Source organism: Watersipora subatra, chromosome 3 (genome assembly GCF_963576615.1).
Source record: "Watersipora subatra chromosome 3, tzWatSuba1.1, whole genome shotgun sequence".
NCBI lineage: Eukaryota > Metazoa > Bryozoa > Gymnolaemata > Cheilostomatida > Watersiporidae > Watersipora > Watersipora subatra.
Window position 1 is genome coordinate 10,301,348 of NC_088710.1, and position 22,801 is coordinate 10,324,148.

Genomic DNA, 22,801 nt, shown 5'->3' on the forward strand with positions numbered 1-22,801 from the left:
CGGGTTGAGGTTCAATTCTTGAAACGGCCCTTGGTAGTGACAAGAATGACATTCCACCTTAAATTGTTTTCTGCAACTGAGTATTTCTTCAATCATTGAGTTTTCCTTTCCGCCGGAGGCGTACATGCCGAGCAAAGATCATAGAGACATTGTTTGTGCAATAATACTTTAAAAAAAATACAGGCATGGCCTCTGCCCAGGGCTGATACTCTGAAAGAAACACCCACCTGGCTAGGCCCAGGCTTGGATATTGTACCCCCAATCACCTGGTTGGTCAATTTGAAATACAGCCCCTAAACACTGGGAGTTCCCTAAAAGGCGCCCAGGTTGCACGCTCCGCTAAACATCCATATGATTCAGAAGCTATAAAAATAATTTTCACGGGCCCTTTCACTGGCTTGGCTGTGGAAACCCCCCTAAAGTAGCAATTCACTGACAGTGCTCCATGGTCTGAAAACCCTCCCTAAAACATGATTTTGCCCCAAACCTAATGGGCCTGTTGGGGGAGAGTATCAGCCCTGGGGGCCTCTGCTGCCTCAGATGTTTTACATTTGTGTGCTGACGCCAATAGAATGTTTCAATTACTTTGGATACTAAATGAGAAAGGAAAGGCGATAGCATTAATGTATCAAAATTAAGTCTTTTCATTAAACAAAATTCAACTTTAAAATGTGATCAGGAAATGGGTGAGTGAACTGTTTTTTATTGTATTCTTACCAATTCTGCTCCCTTCTGAACTTATCTTACCCTGACAGAACATTCCTGCAAAACTCATTCCATATAAAAACAATTGATTTAGCAAGATATATACAGCATGAAAAAAAAACCTACAAAAAACACTAACAAACAAAAAATTTTAAACCTTTTTTAAAAGATTTCTTTGTTACTAGTAAGCTCTACCCTATCATTGGCGTATTTCACTCCCTCGATGTTTATTTGCAACTGGTAAAAGGTAGCCAATCATACAACAATTAGCGGGCTACTATAACCAGTTATGAGTGTATCCATTCTCATAGTAATCATTTAATACTGGCTACATTGTCATCTCTAGAAAAGTTTAATTTTTTATAGTTATGATGTAGGTTGTAGGAAAGTGAAGTTTAACTCATGAAAATTGTGGCAAGCAAAATATAAAACACTCTCGATGCATCAAGTTGTGAAAACGTTACATGAAACTAATTAAGAGTGCCCCCATACCGACAAAATTCGCATGAATTTGAAACTAAAGTTGTGTTGTCCTGTTATTTTATAATTGTTTGTTCTATCCTGAGTTTAAGATTATAAGAGTTTAGACAATGATGTCATAGCTAATTAGCCGTGGCGGCGGAAATGCCACACCTTCAATTAATAACATATTACTGAGACATTATCTTTCACTTTTCAAAAACCCACTTCAAAAAGTAACTAGGGTTACTTATCTACAACAATTCTACTTTTCCATTTTTTACTTTGTTGGTGATTCCCATATATTAGAAGTTTTCGTTTCCTAAATGTTTAAAAAAAACTTCAAAAATGTATATCAAGTAATTGGTCAAATCCGTCTTTTGAATAATAATTAATTTTTTAATAAATATCAGAATTTAAACTTCTTTGTTAGTTTAAACCAATATAAAAGTCCTCCAGTCAATATTTATTTTTTAGCACTAGTTCTAAGCTTCAAAAAGTGATAGAAAAATTCAGCTCAATCAAGTATATGCATACTTTTTGAACATACGCCGCCACCGGAAGTGAGGCTTTATGTAAAACGATGTTTACATGATTGTCTATACTTTTCTATGTTCTACTCAGGTTCCATCTATAACTGTATATATTCCTTTTTTGAATGACGCAGATGGTAGCATCAGTCTACCAAGCCATAAGTTGAGAGTTTGAGTCTTGCTGAGAGCAACATCGTTGCTAATTTCTTAAATTTTAGCTTTTTCTTAACTTCTTTTTCTTTTCTTCATGGCTTCGGGCAGACAGACAGCTCTTATTGTAGTAAAGATGTGCTCTATCCATAAAAGTACTTTTTCGCATAGATAGAGTGCATTCAACACCACAATCCTCACAATGCATAGACTTAAGAATGCACTCTTGTTTTGTTTGTTATGCATTACAGAATACAACCTAGAGGAACATGTTATAACTATTGTCAGATGCCATTAGCACAGTTTGTAAAAGTTTGAAGACTTAGATAGCTTCCTAGTAAAAAACTTATTACTTCAAAGCTTGGATTGATGACAACATTCTTTTGATCACTCCACAAACTACACATTGTACTACAGGACTAAATGCAGCTTTGTTAGTGATTTTAGTTTCTAGTAGAAAACATGAACAGCAGAGTATAAAAACTGAGAGTAAGATTAAAAAACGACTGCATCAATCAACTTTGGCCACTCATAGAGAGATGAGCAGATAACTCCAATCGTCCAACTAAGCTTCCAATGCTGCTATTTCACTAGAATGCTGACAACCTGACATAAATTGTTTTTGTGTGACTTAACAAGGTGGAGGTAGTTGGTCAGCAGAGTACATTGTACGTATTACCTAATTGTACAGCACTTGGCAATAGAATGACTGCAGACGATACAAAAACATGAGTCGCACTAGACAAGGTCCACTAATTAGAGCTAACATTGTAACAGGGACTAGACAAGGTCAGTAGCTAGAACTAAAATAATGTGCCGATGACGTAAGAACACCTACTTACAGAAACAAACTAGATTACAAAGGCAGCGAAATAATATGGAGTAAGTAATTGCAACTGATTACGGTGTATATACAAACTATACATATATAATTATATATAAATCCATATATGTAATATGTATTATTAATATATATAATATATATATTATATTTTGCATTATATTTTATGTGTAATATATATAAATGTATTAGTAAGAAAATTAATAGTAAGAACTAATTAAGAATTAATATATATATATATTAATTGTATATATATATACGTATATTAATATATACGTGTATAATCATTAAATAACCCACACACACAATAAGATTTTCAGAAACAGAAACAAAGGAGAGTAATAGTAAGACTTCATATATTTATCTACATGTACTAGACATGTACAGGTAAGATTAGAATTAGTGACACTTACTAAAAATTATTCACTTTTTCAGAATCAAAATTTTTTACTAATACCAATCTAGAAGATAACGCTCAAATAATATCAAAAATTTCTCAAAGTATCTAGTTCATCCATTGCAGCTCAAAAGTTTTATTACAGCAGTTTCCTATATTAATAGCCGATTTAAGGACATCTTCCTGCAAGGTTGTAGCACATTCCTTCACAATCAGCAAGTCAGCATATTAAACTATGTTTAATTATGCTGACTCACGTTGTGACTACCATGCTGCCAAAAAATTGTGCTTGCAACAGTAACCATTTAATGTAGGGAAGGTGGGGCTAGTTGAGACAAAAGTCAAGTATTCAGTTATAATTATATTCTTGTTGTGAGTGAAAATGTGAAATATGGTGCAAAATAATCTACCACGTAATAATTATGCACTTGATGCAAGGACTGTTGTTTGATTCGATTAAAAACCTAATTATATACAACACTTTTTGTAACTGACTAATAACTGTCTCAACCTACCCCGAAGGAGGGCAGGTTGAGACGTGCAGCGGGGCAAATTGAGACGTGCAGCGGGGCAAATTGAGACATGCAGCAGGGCAAATTGAGACTTGCAGCGGGGCAAATTGAGAAAATCTATAATATCATGAGAAACAACCAATATAGTTCTAGAAACATTGTATCTTGGAAGCAAGTAAAACATTAACATGATATGATTACAATGTTATAGTGTTACTCTGCAAAAATATGGTGAGATTAGTTTTTGACCATGTCTATGTCAACATCAAATACTAGTTTGTCAAGAGCACAAGATGTACCCAGACAAGGATGGGGTGGTAGCAATACTAGTTTTATGTTGGTTATAGCAATGTCATCTACATCTGGAGTTTCAGGTCGAATGAATCATGTACCTAATCTTTTGAGAAAATGTACTTCAGCTGTATCTTCATGCAGAGTGCTCGTCACTTTACATGAACATAGTAGATTTTAGTCTTCTTTTCACTCTCAGAACTTTCTACCCTGAGCCTTGCTTTTTTAATTCTCTGAACTTTGTTTTGTGTTGCTAAGCTCATTGCTTGAATCATGCTCTTTACTGGCATATTAGTAAGAACTAATGCCTGTCCTCGTTTTCGTCCACTTTTTTGTTTGCGTGGCTCAGCTTTGGGAAATGGTCGAACACTCTCAAAAGTGGCGCCATCAAAGACTGCTTGGCAGTGAGCATTGTAGTTGAAATGTAGTATAGTAATGTAATATAGTACAAATGAATATTAGTATAACGGCTGCTAGTAATTTCACATCCTGACCATAGACCTTACCAGTTTTAACTGATATATATCAAGGTGCTAGTTGAAACAGTGTCTCAACATGCCCCACCGATGCTGTCTCAACTAGCCCCAACCCATCAGTTAATAAGTAAACTATGTTTTCCATAAAACTATGTGTAGAAATAAATCCATAACTTTAGTAGCATGTAGTAAGCATCTGGAAATAAGACGTGTTTGAATTTGAAACTTGGATTCCTAGTAATCTCTTAGAAAACACATCAAGTCTGATGATAGCAAAAACTTACTAAAACAGTTGAAAAATTAAAAAAAATTATCTTACTTCAAAACGACATCAACATGAGCTTCTAACCAATGCGGCTGATACTAACAGGAAATGCTCTTTCTCAAGTAGAAAACACAACTCATAAAGACAAAGTTTTAAACAATGTGACTGTCTCAACTTGCCCCTTGTCTTAACTAGCCCCATTTTCCCCTACTCTATATTTATTTTAACTGCATGTCATTATAGTGCACTTCTTGCAGTAGCTATTTAATGTTATAGTTTTAGGAGCTTTCCTCTGCATATTACTTCGAAATATTATTACTTCGTAATAATATTTCGAAGAATTTAATTTACTTCATAAAATTAAATTACGATTTAATTTTGATTAAATCGTAATTTAATCAAAATTGGGATTTTGATTAAAAATCCCAATCAAAATCGTATTGGGATTTTAGTTTTTCTTACTAAATTTTAGCTTGTTTCATAAGGTCGGTTATTTATCATGAGGCTAGCTAAATACTGCATTCCACAGTTTCAGCATGTTTATTTTCTGTGATGACTGAAACAGTTGCAGCATATACAGCTCTTAATACAACTTCTTCTGCAGGTGATCAACTAGCTTAATAATTAACTCATAGCATTTTATTTATTAAATAGATAGCAGCATAGGGATTCAGTATGCAATTGTTCTACTAGAATAAGTTAAATTTAGAACTATCAGCCTACAAACATAGTATATTTATGTAAAAAATAGCAAAATTTAAAAATTGATTTATTTGTTTCAATATTGAAACTATTTTTAACAATCTGGCTATGCTATATAGCAATCAGTGTTAAATATTTGCATATAAAATTAAATATTATAGCAAGTCGGATTAGGGGAGATTGGCTAGCTGGGACAACATGCATTCTTTTAGCTCTCCCTGGCATATTTTTAGATTTACTGAGAAAAACTTGTAATTGACTCATAGTAATCTATGTTGGCAACTTATAGCTAAAGCAAATTTTTGTGGGCAAGTTTCATAGTTTTGTCAGTTGTCTCAGGGTGCAACATACCGAGGTCAATTGTTAGAGGTCAATTGTTACCGGAGTGAGGTACACTGAGACTACATAATATATTAACACAGAGACACATTGTGATTAACATTTTGCATATATTTTGATATATAGTTTCAGATGGTTATTTGGCACCACTACCATTTACGGATAAAGGAAACGTATTAAATATGTTAAAAAGCGTTATAACTTATTACTGCTATTGGGATGCATTCAGTTCAACAAGCAAGTGACGACTACCAATAAAATGCATTAATATATTTTGAGACAAGTCTACATATTTATGCTTAATAGAATAGCATATTATACTATTCTATAAACCATCAATATGTACAAACCTGTCTCAAAAATATTAGTGATCATATACAGAGTATATTGAAATAAACTATGCAGTAGTCACAGTAAATGATGATACATGTTCACAAACTACACAAAGCACTAACCAAACACAATAAGGTTATCAGAAACAAAAACAGCTCTATTACGATAGCTCTACTACGATAGCTCTACTACGATAGCTCTACTACGATAGCTCTACTACGATAGCTCTACTACGATAGCTCCACTACTTTTAGGAAATGGTAGCGAAATTATAGCTGATTTTGTAGCTGACTAAGTAGCAGGCTAAAAGTAGTCTCATAACATCATCCAGTTTATCTAACACAAACAATAAGAGAAAAAGTTTCGCGCTTATTTTCCTGTGTTTACATCATTGAGAAAATAAACCAGATGCTTCAGATTTCAACACAATATTTTTCTAATGCACTTGTTGAAGTAATATGCAGATTACCCTATTGATGTTAGCACAAAATAATTCCAGAAGTAACTACGGAATATTGTTATGACACTCTCTACAAAGGGCTTCTTCATCACACATGGGCGATGCAAAAATCTTATATCTGCTTTGAAACTCTGTTAATTACAGATATTAAACAGAAAGAAATGATAGATCTGTGGCTGAGTAGGACCAATGATATACAGCCCCCATTGGTATCCATGTATCTCATTGGTAGGAAAAATAAACTGTTGGCTGTTGTATTCAGAAGAATTACAGTCTACGTATTCAACAAATTGTCAGATATAACATCCATGGCGACATCACGAAATTTAAAAACATGCCCAAAATAATGCTCATATTTGTGTGTTGTAGTCACAGAACGTGGTATTAACTCAACATACAATGTACAGGTGGTTCTCTCACTGCAAACGAACCCGGCAAGGATGGTTTCATGTGACAAGGAGTAGACAACTTCTTTCTGAGAAAGTCATCGCTTCATCGTTGAGTGCAATCGATAGTTTCGCATTTGGTAGCAAATATTTTCTCGTTTTAATAATTTTCAAAGTTATTACTTGAATGCACATGCTATATTTTCAAACATAACAAAAACCATTATACGTTACTTTTGCTATGGTGAACGAGCTTGAACGTAGACGCTTTTATAGCGTGTACGTACGCACGGAGCACAGCTAATATAAAAAACGTAAGTGCGCTATTAAAACTACTGTATATAATACATCTATGATTATGACATTGGACATTAAAGATAATAATTACTAATCTTTTCAAATGATATATACGTCTGTGACACACCCAAATATGTTTAAAAAATTTATTGATAAAATAAAAAAATATTGATTCTCTTATCTTTAAAACTGTAAACATGTTTTAATTTAACATTATTTTCAATATAATATACCACTCCTTATTTTGCTGCAGTCCGAGCTACAACAGATGTACCGAAAATAGTTTTCTAGATGTTCAAATATTTAGTGATCATTTAATTGTAATTAGTGATTTGACTTCCTCGCTGCTTAGTTTGTGCGAAAATGAAACGGTGAGGGCTTTTTATGACTGAAGTGTACTTAGATTACGTAGGAAGCATTTTCATAATTAATTTCAAATTATTTTTATATGGATTCCAAATGCAATAGTTCTAACACTGCTTTCTGAGCTTCAGTTATATCCAGTCTCAATAAAACCATGTTTGGAGTTTACAGGATGGTATAGCTGCTGCAAAGAATGGGGCAATTGTTCTTAAGATGTTTTATTATTCACCAACTATGATTAGCCGAATTGAACACCCGTTCCTTTGCAGCCTAGGTTGGCACCATGTCCACATTATTGTTCAATATGAAGAAGTAGCTTGGCTCATTTAAAAATTCACTTCTGTAATAAAATATTTTGTCAAAAGTGTGTGTTATGCTTAGTTAGGTCAGGCAGTTAATGCGGCTTTTTGTATTCAAGCGTGTAAAAATGTCGAGCCGTTCCTATTGCTTGAAAAACTTCGTGGTCGACTTCTATATTTATAAGGAACCGGCGAAAAGCTAGTGCTACTGCAGTCAATTATACGATATTTAGTTGACAGAGGGATGAGTGAGTCGTTCAGTTTATAACGCTATTTGAGTGTATCCATTATAAAAGCTTCTGCAGGGCGCAAGTGAGGTTAAATTTTACATGTCCTTATTTAATTATTACGTTGCAACCTAGGCTACTATGGTCAATTCTTAGATTTATTTCTCTATGGTATTTATTTCTCTATTTATACTTTCATGGTATGAACAGAACTGGGTTTTTCAGCAAAGTTCTAAAGCTGTCGCCGTGAACTCAAACCATAACAATGAAAACTTTTTCATACAGAAGAGTGTGTAATATTTAGAAAGTCGAGTGAAGTTGGCTGAAATACAAGCTATTAAAAATGGAGTAACAATAGCATATTTGAGCATCAATAATTAAACACATGTAAATTGCCCCTCAATTTTTAGTGGTTCAAATCTTTTTTCTATGAAATGGAAAAACCTTTTAATAATCCTTTAGAACCTTTCAATGATGCTGAGACAAGTCTGCAGAAGATTTTAGCGTAAAATATCATATATACTGCATTACACATGTTCTGTAGTAAGTAAGAAGTAATAATTGTTAAATGAGGTCACTAAAAAATCAGTTTCATGGGGATTTCCAGTATTGCTTCAGAGGCAAACAAAGTAAGTCCTAATTGTTATTTCTAAAGTGCATATGATAAGCTTCCCAAATATATTGTAACGGAAACCCTTGAATAACGGTCACTCCTGAAACAGTGAATAAAATGGTTGAATGTCTAAAAAGCAAAGCTTTGGTTCTTGATGTCGTGGGAAATAACAATTTATGATAGATGTAGGCATGGTGCCTTTCAAGCTTTTATGCCTCTCATTCGCCAACAGTATTTCAGCAGATGGAAGCAAACGGTTTACCTTAAACCATAACTGTCATGTACAACTTTTATTGTATTTGCTAGGTAAATCAGACACGCGGATTCCGTTTTTGTACTCAAAATAAAGATTGGTCCCCTAACTTTCAGAGTAATGAAGGCTTTTTTACAGCGTTTTAATATTGGTCTCGAAAACAACTTGATCGGCACAACGAGCTCCGCCCATAAATACATGACATAACCTTGCTTTTTAGGAACAGAAGTTAAGTAGGGATGTTTAGACCGATTTAGAATAATAGATATGGTTGTTTTAAAATCCATTATTATCTAAATTCAGCTTTAAAAATAATCTGTCTTTTCTGAAAGGTAGATATGCTATTTAACATCGCATATTTAAAAATGAGCTCAAAAAAGCCTGATAACAACGCTAGCTTGTGATAAAACCGCGCTTTTTGAGCTCATTTTTCTCGGCGTTCAGCCTATTTAAACATCATGTAACAAGCTAAGAGCAATTTTACATAGTTTATATACCTTTTATAAAAGACTGAGATTATTTTACAGGCTGGATTTAGATAATAATGAGTTTTAAAACACCCATCTCTATTATTCTAAATCGGAGTAAACATCTCTAACTTCTGTTCCTGAAAAAACTAGGTTTCGTCACATATTAATGGTCGGAGCTTGTAATGCCGATTGTGTCGTTTTCGAGACAGATACTGAAACGCTTTAAAAAAGCCTTAATGACTTTGAAGGTACTTTGAAGTACTTGACAGTTAGGGTTTAAAGTTTGTCTCCATTGCATCAATGTGAAAGACTTTCGCAACACAAACAACTCTATTTATGATCTATAATTTGTGAAATGCTAGAACATGGTATACTAAGCCGCATCAAGAACAGTATTGAGTTGTTCTTCGCAGCAGCCCAAATTTTTGCACACCGCTTCACAGATCAATCGCAGTGTTTGGAGTTTTTACATAGAGGGCATAATTATTAATTTGAAGCATTATTTATGAACAATTATATGTAGTCAGAAATTCAACCTTTTTTGCTTTGGCTGAATTTTCACACTGACAACTAGTACAGCTTATAAGCAAGATTGTTACATGTAGATGTCGGTAAAATATTTTATTAATTGTCTTAAATTTGTTGCGGGCTAGAATAAGGTGAATATGTGATACACTTGTGCAAAAAAGTTTATCAAATGAACCTTCTGTACAGCGCCAATCAAAACAATTGGTTGAGCAAAACAATGGTTGAACAAAACAATGGTTGAACAAAACAATGGTTGAACAAAACAATGGTTGAATAGCCCTCTTGAACCATAGTTCAAGTTAATAAAATATAAACTGCGTTTCTTGTTACATCTTACATTCTTAATATGTTTTAAATAGTTATGTAAATATTTATTCTAAAACTGATCGCTTGACTTTTTTTTTGGTAGTGGAAGGACGATAGCTACCATAGTATGGATGAAGTCGAGCCATATCTGTTGGCATTGCATATGCTGCCATTTAGTTCTTTTTACTACGCATTAGTTGTTTTCACATTAACACAATGATTTTAGCTTACTTGTCAACTATAAAAATCGTTTCATGCAACTTGTCTATGATAAACGCAAGATCAGCCTCTAAATAACATTTTGAATTTAACGAAATTTTAATGATAAGATTTGTAAAAAATAGTACAACACATCGTCTGACTCAGTAGAACCATCACCTTTTGATCGATTGATTACCTGTTGCTTTTGCAGTTGTAGTATTACTATATTTGTTGACATTGTGAAAATTTAAAGACTGCTATAACTTGTGTCTGTACTAGTTACGATAAATAGTTTGATGCATAGTGTATCCACCACTTGCTGTAGTAACATGAAGGGTGTCTCTCAACTTGCATGAACAAGCCAGTACAGGCATGACATTGCTTACCGCGGGCAACAGATTTTACGGCCCATGACGGGGGGGGGGGACTATAAAATCATTTGGAAAGGGTTGTTTGTAATTGATCAGAAGATAACAGTATATGGTACCTGACACTTGCTGAGCCGCTTCTTGTGGCAAATACTTAGTGTACTATCTGGAGTGTGTGAAGAAGGAAATAAAGCTTGTATTTTCAACTTGTACTTTCTTGTTTTCGTATGTATATAGATTTGTTTACTGACTTTACTATGCTGGTACGTGTTGGTGACATTGATGCGATGAATTGGGATATTTCATAGACAAGGAATCCGCTTTTACTTCATTAGTTTAAATAGTTCTGCATGATAAGCGTGGAAAGTTGACTAACTTGAAACGGTACGCGGGATGAACATCAATGCTCATCTCATGCACACTACTAACAGGCAGTAAATGTATTTATTTTTTTTGACTAGCTGTTCTACATGAAGGAGTAAGGGATGGATGGGGACAGGTCCTCAGCGGCTCCGCTGGTTGTCTTCACCAGCAGACCCAATTCCCACCCGTTCCAAGAGCGGCACATATACTGTCAGGATCCCGTGAAGATCGGTCGATCCGTAGCGAGAGCTCATCCACTCCCTACTAATGCTATATTTGACTGTAAAGTTCTCTCTCGGAATCACGCCCTTCTCTGGTTCGAAGATGACAAGGTTTGTGCACGTTCTCATTTAACCATTCTTGTTTACATCTAAAATTAGGTATACTTACTAGGTAGCCATGAGTAGATCTAGATGTATATATGTATATATCTATGCAACCAAAGTGTTGAAATGGGTTAAGTTGTAGTTATTACAAGCTGCTATTTTCCCTTTCTGTCGTCATGGCAGACTGGCTTCATGCTAGCCCAATCGTCAGTTTTAATACATTGAGTGCTGTCAATATACATGTATATTGTATGTATCTATATATATATTTCTCAAAGTATGTCGTATGTGTGTTGATATGTTGGTACGCATTCCGGCTATAGATATAGCTTTAGCGCACGCTGATTATTTTACAGATGCGGCTACGCGTTATGACACCCCTGTTAAGAAATATTTTTCGTAAGGTTCAATTACTATATTCTTCCAGCGCGGACAAGTAAACTGTATTCGTGAGAAAAGCCTCGATATTCTCTCACCTTTCAGTCAGACAACGTACGATATCTCATTTTTACATTTGTACTAGTATCGAGAGATAATAGTATCGTCGTATTCAAAGTTTTGATGGATATCTTCTGGTGGAACAGTAATCTTTTTCAAACACACACTTCTATGCAAGAATTTCAATTACAAAAAAGCGAACATTTTTTGTGTAAGTTTTATGTAAGTACCTTCCAAGTTAGAAACGGGTTATTACTTATGTTGATGGCATTATAGCCGATTCAGATTTCGTGATTACACAAATAAGTAAAATAGTAGCACTCACTCTGATGGTGGTGAAAGTAATAGTTTTGTAATGGGAACGTTGTAGAGGATCGTTTGAGCTTCGTAGCGATCGTAGCTTCACATCGCTTTATCAACACACAAAGTATACTTAGTATAGATACATTGAATTTATTGCATGGCAGTGTTTTTTAACATATTGGACATATAAAATATGTAACAAAACTGTTTTAGATAGAGTTTGAAATTGAAAAAATATTGATTACATATCATGAAACCTTATCGGCATTTTTCGGTAAAATGGCTGGCCGTAGGCCGATAGCTAAATTTGTGCATGGATGTTATACGAGTATTGTTACTAATTCAACATATTCAGGATTTTTATTTTGTTTTCCCAGTTAGTAATAATTGTATCATTACCGAATCATCCTTTACTGTAATCGTAGTAAAACCGACTTAATTTAGCTATTACTTGCTAATTATTTCACATTTATATCTAAACCCTTTACAGTTGTTTTATTTTTTGTAATTTATTTGACCTGCACAAAACCTTTTCCTCATGGCACGAAGTTTGAAAGTTAGAATGGCACATGTTATATACATATGCCATATCTGACCCAAAATGAAGTCAACTACGTGCCTATGTGAAAATGTTGGACATTTCTGCAATATAGTGGTACATATATATAAAAACTAGCTGTGCTACCCGGCGTTGCCCGGGTAATCTTCAGTTAGAAAACTTATTTGTATTTAACGTGTTAAATACAAATAAATTTTCTAACTGAAGATTACCCGGGCAACGCCGGGTAGCACAGCTAGTTTTTATATATATGTACCACTATATTGCAGAAATGTCCAACATTTTCACATAGGCACGTAGTTGACTTCATTTTGGGTCAGATATGGCATTTACCACGATGTTGTGCAGTTCTTAAGACTTGGCATCCTACAGTTCCCTTGCAATAGTTTATCTGTCATAAACATTTTCATCGAATCATTCATAAGATTTCATTTAACACAGCTACAAGTGTCCATAGAGCTGTCCATAGAGCTGTCCATTGAGCTGTCCATAGACCGCCTCAGTAGAAGGATAACTTGATAAGCTCACTGCTGTCTTATGTCCTTCAATGCTTTGATCAGCAGTTCTAACTGAACAGTTTTACAATTATTCAATAAAACTTTTTTAAAATGTGGGTCGAATTTTATTTACTGTAATTGTCGAAACATAAATGTTGGTTCATTCCAGCCAGCTGGTATTTATGTGACTTACAGAGCAAACACCTTTGTGTATTTAGTTTTATGCTATCTAACTTTGGAGTTTCTCATTTGATTAGCGTCCGGTTAGGTCAGTCTTTTCTTTGAACAGTTCTACCTCCAAGACACAAAGAGCAGCAATGGTACGTTTGTTAACAATCAAAGACTGAGCAAGGGCTCAGAAGAAAGTGACCCTCATCAGATCTACTCTGGAGACATAATTCAGTTTGGTGTGGATGTCATGGAGAACTCGAAACGTGGTGAGTCTTTCTATTGGTCAGTCAGCCAGCTCTCTTGCTTATTTGTATGATATGAAAGACATCTGTAACCTAGATTCACTCGCTGTCATTTGTCAAGGCTCAAAAGTCCTCAATTTAATTGTTGAAACTCTTCTGTCACCAACTATACTCGCCTTTCAAGTTTACCTGTCGAAACTGGTATCCACTTGTGTTCTGATAAACCTCGGCCATTTTAGAAACGGAAGTGAGAATGGTGTGACTAGCTGCTCGGTCTTAATTTGTCGTAGATTATTTTACTGGTTGCGCTACCTGCTTTTATCTGTTCAATCTTTTATCTCATTTCTCTCTATCTGATGCCGTTGTGCATAAGTTCGTTTTTATCGTTATGTACTTTAGGTGGTTTGGCTATTTCTAATAGCCTGGCAATAATCACATGTGCAAACAGCAAATTTCGCCTACAATTATCGCAAGTAAGACAACAGTGCTGAGTTGGAGGTGTTTGTTTCAGCCACTTCAGCAATTTCTAGCAATTAACCATTTTTCATTGAGTGACATTACTGTTTGACCATTTTTGTTTGTTGGTATTTCTGCTCACCAACAGTTAAAAAACAACAGATGCACTATATATTATTTATTTATTCTTGTATAGGCTATTCTATAATGTATTCAGTTCCAAAACTTTCTATAGTAAGAATATTACTGTTGTAGACAGCAAATCGCAACCACCTAGCTTACAATTTACTCAGATGATATTTGATGGCAATGCTGGTGTCAGCCAATCACCTTCTATATATACTTCCTTATGGATGCTGCTAAAATGATTTAGTTCTTGGTATGATTCTTTCAAGTATTTACTTGTTTTAGTAACTCATGGCTGCATCATGGCTTCTATAACGCTATACCTTGCAGATGGAACTGAGGCTAGACCAAGGTAAATACTCACCTACTACTACAATTGAATTTTTTTCTTAATACATGTATCTGTAGATTGTCATTTGTGTAGTATATGGACGGTATAATTGTATAGTTCACACTTGAAAACAAGGGCTTTGTTTGATTTAAAAGGTGTTCAGGGCTTCATTTGGATGAAACAAAGTAGGATACACTAATTGATATTGCTGTTTGTTCTATTGACAGGTTTTCAGGTAGTACCCAGACTAGTTCACTCGCTATGACTGCAGTACATTCACAGGAAATGTATCAGCTCTCTCAGTACCTCCAGGAGGCGCTTCATCGCGAGCAGGTCCTCCAGGAGAAGATGTCACACCTTCAAAACCTACTGCACACGACCAATGAGTCATGCGAGTCTGGCTGGCACGCACTCATCAATGAAGACCGGCTTTTGTCTAAGCTAGAGGTTCTCCAAAACCAGCTATCCGTTTTCAGCAAGGTTAGTTCTATGAGTAGCTCTCTTAGTTTGTCTTTTTAAAATGATTTAGTTATAAATAAATTGTTGAACCATAACTGTCACGCACAACTTTAATCGTATTTACTAGGTAAATCGGTAAAAAAAGCTTTCATTACTCTGTAAGTTAGTGGACCAATCATTATTTTGAGTACAAAATCGGAATCGGCGTGTCTGATTTACCTAGCAAATACGATAATAGTTGTACGTGACAGTTATGGTTTAAGAATGGTTCTTTATCTTTTTCTGTATAGAAGTCAGTCAGAGGTTTGTTAGGCTGAAAAGGTTAAGGAGGGTATATTACAATAGTTTGTAAGAGTTTGTGCTTCACTCAGGCCGTTTCAGTGGATATAGAAATCATGATCTTTGCTGTATCAGACAGTGCTGGGTATCAGACAGTGCTGGGTATCAGACAGTGCTGGGTATCAGACAGTGCTGGGTATCAGACAGTGCTGGGTATCAGACAGTGCTGGGTATCAGACAGTGCTGGGTATCAGACAGTGCTGGGTATCAGACAGGCCAGTCGACTTTTCTATTACCATTCACTTGATAACATATTTATTTTATCTTATATTATCTTATTGCGTTCAGAACTTGTGGTGTCCATTTCAGATCAGTTGAAGTAAAAGATATTATTTCTTGAGATATTGTAACTTACCAATTCACTAGGCGTTTGCAGTTGCGGCTGTTGCTGCTTTTGAGGAGGGTTTTAACAGCATAGGGAGTGATGGTATAGTTGTATACGCAGGCGCAAACAGAGAGCGGGCTGCAGCAACAGATAGTCGCCATGGAAGAGGAGCGAATAGAATACGAGAACAGTAGCAAGGAGTCTTTACGCAAGGTCATCGAAGAGAAGATTGCAGCCATTCAAGACCTCTCTGATGTTGAAGTATGTTTGATGTTTGAAATTGTGGTAATTCTTTGTGGAAGGAGTATTATGTAGATATCACACTCTTTACATGTATTACAACATTAAACATTGATTCCACTTTCTAAAATAGTATGCATCAATATTCCTATATACTGGAATCTCTTCTTACGATTGCCTCAACTTAAGAATTTTTCGACTTACAAGGTAAAATTCTAGTGAATATTTGACTCCACATGTAATTTTCATTAAATGAAATTTTAAGTTTTCTAAAAATATGGCAGGTTTTGTAAGTGAACGTGAAGTTGTTGGTAAAAGTTGAAAATGAAATGGTAAAAAATTAGCGATAATAAAAAATATGTCAATTAAGTTTAGCCAAACTTTACCTAGTCTAAGCTATGTCGCATATCTTTATCACCAACTTTACTTCTGGACCTGCGCTTCTTGTAATATAACAATAAAAAAACCATTTTTTATCGTTTGTCATTTTATTTCAGGTTTCTTGCACATGTAATTTTCTTTTTACGTCTAGTTTTTTTTGTATATTTTATTTATTTTAATTTCAGTGTAATCACTTACTATATTAATTAAGAGTTTTTCTTAGGTGTTGCCCTGTGGAACAAATTATACCAATTAGTGTATTCTTACAGAAATATCTCTTTCAACATATATGTATAACAGTTTTAACGAGACCGATCTCTGAACAAAAAAACACATATCAAGAGGTTTAACTATATTTTACTAACCTTAGACCGCTACCTGTGTGTTTAGTAGTAAGAATGAATCTTGTGAACTCATGCTATAGTTTGTCTTCTTTTTATCCACATCATAAGCTCGTTAGCCTGTGAGCGGTTAATTGCAATATATATTCACTTTCTAATTGAATGTTTGCAGCAGTTTTACTGGTCAGCTGATCTCTAGACTAACTGAGAACAACTTGACTGACCGACTGAGAATATGAACGAATTCGCTTTGTAAATTGGAATTAAAACTGATTTTACAATATTTTCTTGTTAAAGATTGACTTGCAACAAAATTCACATTATAGACGGTCCCCTACTTACTAACATTCGAGTTACGAACAACGGTACATATGAACAGGTCTGGGCGTATGTCCGCCGCTAATACCGACGGTGTTACCGACGTATTAGCGGCAGAAAGAGGCACTACTCAGAAGCACCACCCAGCATCCACTTTCCTCTGCCCAGTTCGTTGCAGTGCATAAGTGCCTGAAAGTATCTCCAGTGCGCAAATAATTTTTATTTTTACTGTACGTATTGTAAAGGAATTTGCCAGCCTTTACTTGGCACGATCTAGACTAATAAATAAAGAGAAGAGAGTGCGTGTAGTTTCATTCAGCTTTTTATTAGCGAAGGAAATTTCACTAGCCGAGGAGCGTACGGCTATCTGCTCTGCTCAACTAAATGAGCGCGCTCATTTATATGCAATAATATCAACCGTTCCGGCTAACGGTAAACGGTAAGAACACCGGCTAACAAGGTGAATAAATAGGACCGCTAGCGCGTTGGTATGACAACAATATAAGTGACGATAAGTGATAGTGTTATGACGGTATATTAGATATAACAATAGCATAACAAGTGAAACAACTATATAATAAAAGGACAACAAATACAAAAAAGACAACAACGATAAGTGATAGCATAACGATTAAAACAACGATATAATAAAAAAGGACAACACATACAATAAATACGAAATGCAGTGTCATGGCCCGGCGTCCACCACAGTATTCTCTCTATTTTATTAAATTTTTTTTCAGTACAAACCAATACAGGTTATTTATACAAGCCTTAAACATACTTATATAAACTTTCAATATACTTATATAGGCCTTAAACATAAATTATAATACAAAATATAGCACTGAAGCAACTTACGAACAAATTCACTTTACGAACAATCGTTCGGAACTTAACTCGTTCGTAAGTAGGGAACCGTCTGTACAGTTATGTGGTATCAAAAGGTTCACCATGTCTTACTCTGCTGTGTTGTAGGTGCAAAGTATGTGGAAATGTGATTACAACCGCTTAAAAGCTCAAAAACGAACAGTTAATCGCAGCCATCACGAAAACGCCGTAGTTTGGAATCTATTTCAATGACATACTCAAATATTGTGGTTATTGTTTTGACACGTGATGTTATCACGTGTCCAATTGAAAGGCCAATAAAAAGGCTCAATATGAAACGTCTCATAGCACTAATTTATGACAAACACTTCGGGTTCTACTGGAAAATTCTTATCAAATATAGATGCTCGCTACTTTACAGTTTCGCTTCAGTTTGGCCTAATCATCTAGTCGTAATCTGATCATGTGACCCATACTTTCTGTCAAATAGCGCGAACAATTTTTTCAGCATTTTTCGATCATCACAGGTGACCAACAGACTTGTCATGTTTATCAGAGGCTGATTATGCACTCCTTCGAGCTAAGGTTAAAAAATTGAACGAATTTTTACTGTAGGTTTTGAGATATCAGGGCTCCAAGTGACAGCATTACAATGATGATGAAATAGATGTGTAAGGACAATAGACATGGTTTTATTAAATGCGTGGAGTATATTTGTCAAAATATTTCAACGAACGAGGTTGCATGAAAGTGTAAACAGAAGCCATCGTGTTCAACTACATCCCATTTGAGCCAGTTTGGAAAGAAAATCTAATCTACGGCGTTTTCGTGATGGCTGCGATTAACTGTTCGTTTTTGAGCTTTTAGGAGCTTGTAATCACATTTCCACATATTTTGTACCTACAACACAGCAGAGTAAAACATGGTGAATCTTTTGTTACCAAATAATTGTAATGTGAATTTTGTTGCAAGTCAATCTTTAAGCATCGATCATACATAGGAACTTTGTCCATGACAGCTAATCACTCGGAGCAAACTGTACGAGTCATGGTACGATATGCTTAGTACCATTTCTCATACAAACTACGAGTCATGGTACGATATGCTTGGTACCATGACTCATACAAACTACGAGTCATGGTGCGATATGCTTGGTGAATAGTGCTCTTTAATTGACAAATTATAATTCCTGCTAAAAGTCGGTTACATTCGAGACTTGCTCTCTCATATCCTAGTCAGCAGTTTGACGGTGTCTTGTCTTGCAGAGATCTCTTGCCAATGCGGAGAATGAGTGCAAACACCTAAAGGCTGTGCATGAAGAAGGTCAAAGTCAGTTTTCTGAGCTGACAGAAAAATATGAAAAGAAAGTTCTAGAACACTTAGAACTCTCAAACCAACTTCAGGTAATGTCACTTAGCTGGTCTATAGTGACCAATGCTAAATCTGCACGTTTCAGCTTGTTATATCCCTCCCTGACTCTGATTGACTAGTCTCATTGCAGGAGGCGGAACAGCGGCGGGATGACGACTTGGTACGCTACGAAGACGCCCGATCTCATCTTCAGGCTAAGCTTGAGGAATCACTGGCTGATAAAGACACTCTAATGGCCAAGGTTTCCTTTCTTCAACAATCACACAGCCCCATCATATCTAAATCAGGTTGCTCTTTGTTGTTATCTCCATCTTTTATATCCTGCTCCTCGAATGTCAAAATCCTCAATGCAAATAATGCCCTATTGGCCAATCACAGAATCATAACCGAGCAAGTTTTAACTGCAACATATTAGCTCTAATGTGTCATTGTTTGGATTTATCTTCTGTTTCCATTTCACTGACAGTTGGATTAAGGATTGTCATGAAAGTGTTGCTGCATCTTTATCTTTTCAGAGTACACTGGTTGTTGACTGTGTACCATATACGTGCAGATATTTCTCAAAATTTGGATATTTGTCTGTCCGGCTAAAGCTATCAAAATCTCACATTCTGCTGGATTTGAACTCACAATGATTGCAACCACATGTATGAAATCCTAGTGTTTAACCACCAGACCACAGAGGCTCTTAGGATTCAAAGCTCTTACTATATACTTTATACGCCCGATTTTATACGCTAAATGATGTAATAATTGAAACTTTATTAACTATAAAACACGATAGAATTTCATATAGTTATTAATTTAACCTCTATGAACTCTATTAATTCTATGAAACACGATGCTTTTTGGCTTTTCTTGAACTTCTATTTTCTGTCTTTCGTTAAGGCTCAATTGCTAAATCCGGTAAAGGCTAATACTTTTCACGCGGACAATTGTATTATCTCGAGTAGGAGTAGCCTCTACATTCTCTGTTCGGTAAGACAAAGACAGCCCGATATCTCATTTTTATATTTGTACCATTATCGAGAGGTACCAGTATCGTCGTACTCAAAGTTATGATGGATAGCTTCTGCTGGAACAGTAACCTTTTTTCATATACATACTTTTATGGACAAATTGTTGTTATTAGCTCAACATATTTAATATTTTTATTTTGTTTTTTCAGTTCGTATTAATTGTATTATTACCAAATCATCTTTTATTATAATCGTAGCAAAACAGACTTAATTTAGCTATTACTTGCTAATTATTTCCCTTTCACATTTAAACACTTATAGTTGTCTTATTTTGTTTCTTAATTTATTTGACTTGCATAAAACATTTTTCTCATAATATGAAGTTTGAAAGTTACAGTTGTTTGACAAAGTTTGAAAGCCTTTACAGTTGTTTTATTTTTTCCTAATTTAGTTAAACTGCACAAAACACTTTTCTCATGATATGGTTTGAAAGTTACAGTTGTTTGACAAAGTTTGAAAACCTTTACAGTTGTTTTATTTTTTTTCTTAATTTATCTAAACTGCACAAAACACTTTTCTCATATGACGTTTGAAAGTTAGAATGGTAACAGATGTTATATGTTAAATAAAAAGAAATTTTCTGTGCAAAGACTTTTATTACCCGGGCAATGTCAGGCATTTATTTAGCATATATATATATAATAGAAATATTTATTTCTTCACCCCGGTTAACCCATATGGGTGGTAATTTCTGCTCTAACTTGGGTCTCCTACTAGAGACCCGGAAGTTTCAGCACTCGCCTCAAGATCTTAGCTGTTCCCAATAGCACACTTTTCTGCAACTCGCTCACTTGAATTGATTGCTGTCGGTATCTGAGCAAGCTACATTTTATGCGCAGGTGTTATTGTGCCCAGTGTCCATATGACTACTGGAATTACAGTTGTTCTTACATCCCAGCATTTTTCAATCTCTTATTCAAGAGGGTAATATTTTTCCACTTTTTTGTTTTCTTCGCTGGCTATATTGTAGTCATTGGGTACTGCGATATTTATTATAGTAGCCCTCTTGTTCTCATTGTCCACCACCACTATATCTGGTTGGTTTGCTAGGACATGCTTGTCAGAAATCTCATTGACCTTACCAAAAGCTTCCCACCACTGTTGTAGTTTATTAAGACATCACATAGACTTCTGTACACAACACCTGCAACATGATTATGCCGGTCAGTGTATGCGTTTCTGGCAAGCAGCTTGCATTCATTGATGATGTGTTATATGGTCTCAGGTGCATCTTTGCACAGTCTGCATCTAGGATCGTTTCTAGTCATAGATCTTTGTTTAGAGTTGCCTTGTTGGGAGCACTTGCTCCTAGGCTGCCATGAGTAGCGACTCTGTATTGGCCGTTAGGTTATTATATATATAATATTATATATATAATATATTATTATATATATTATATATTATTATAATACATAATAGTATATATAATATATTATATACATTGTATATATAGTACACAGGCATCAAACATATATATATACTGTATATGTAATGCAGATGAATTGAGATCATCTGGAGAAGAGGATAAGGTGCGACTGAATGGAGACATGAGTGACGAAGAGAGAGAAGAGGAACCGGTGACCTTGACTCCGGTTGCCCTGATAGAGTCTCTCACACACCAGCTTGAAGAGTCTAATAGTAAAGTGGAATCGTTTCAAAGTAGGCATTATTTCTACCTGTTTGATCACTGTTAGTTAGTTACTTGCTGATCAAGCGATGAAGAGATGGTCAGACGCTCTAGCAATTTGCCCGAGTTTTACCTTTTTGCCAGTGCGGCTTTAAACACACTCGTCTGCTGCATGCAGAACCATATGAACGTCGATGACTACTGACGACTTCATCGATGTTACTATCCGTGGCGTAACCTTTGCATGTGTAACAGCTTTCTATATAAATGTTGCTAATAGCTCACCAAAATAGTTGTACTCCTTTCGTGATGAGGAGTTGCTATCGGTTAACCATGAAGACTGGCTAACTGTCTTTAAGAAGAGCTGAGTGCAAGGTCAAGGTTGCTCATCGTATGTTCTTTGGGTTTCATGATATTTTCAGACGGGCAAAAACAATTGACTCCAGTATCGTATCTTTCAATAGTGATTTTCAAGGAATTTCACCCAAGCGATCTGAAGCCTCTGATTTAAAGTATTTAAAAATAATGTTTTTTGCATTTAATTTTATGTCAATGTTTTTGTGTCTAAACGGCTTTTAACAGCTTTAAAATAGATTTTTTTTAAATCATTCCAGTAGTTGTTATAGTCAAGAATTTTTGTTTGGCAGCAGGTTTGAAGAAGTCTTTCAATGACTGCCAATTTTTCGAATCGGGGATTTTTTCTCCCATCCCTTATTTAAAAGTAATTCAATTTGCTAACTGTCTGTTAATACATGTAAGGACACTGAAGTGGGATATCTAGTTTGCATTAGTAATGATAATTCGCATATTGTTCTAGACTTGTTCATTCCTAATCTAGCAGCAGCTGATTGGCCCTCTCTCCGAGGAGTGGCTGTTGCCTATAAGGGGTGTCCATGAATTCAGTTTTTATTTGCGAAGCAACCCTGTACCATTCAAACTTTCCATCGTCCAACCACGTTCGGGC

At 35.3% G+C, this 22,801-nt stretch overlaps 1 protein-coding gene across 3 annotated transcripts in view; it reads left to right on the forward strand.

Moving 5' to 3' along the window:
- The first annotated feature begins 7,420 nt into the window (after window positions 1-7,420).
- The window catches only part of LOC137390047 (sarcolemmal membrane-associated protein-like), a 28,062-nt gene continuing 12,681 nt past the window's right edge, over window positions 7,421-22,801 (forward strand). For all 3 annotated transcript variants that reach the window (XM_068076284.1, XM_068076285.1, XM_068076286.1), the window contains exons 1-9: window positions 7,421-7,517; window positions 11,236-11,469; window positions 13,550-13,697; window positions 14,541-14,607; window positions 14,814-15,066; window positions 15,830-15,970; window positions 19,086-19,223; window positions 19,322-19,478; window positions 21,708-21,869. In XM_068076284.1, coding sequence (XP_067932385.1) covers window positions 11,260-11,469; window positions 13,550-13,697; window positions 14,541-14,607; window positions 14,814-15,066; window positions 15,830-15,970; window positions 19,086-19,223; window positions 19,322-19,478; window positions 21,708-21,869 — 1,276 coding nt within the window. In that variant the 5' untranslated portion in view covers window positions 7,421-7,517; window positions 11,236-11,259. The remainder of the gene's footprint in view (window positions 7,518-11,235; window positions 11,470-13,549; window positions 13,698-14,540; window positions 14,608-14,813; window positions 15,067-15,829; window positions 15,971-19,085; window positions 19,224-19,321; window positions 19,479-21,707; window positions 21,870-22,801) is intronic.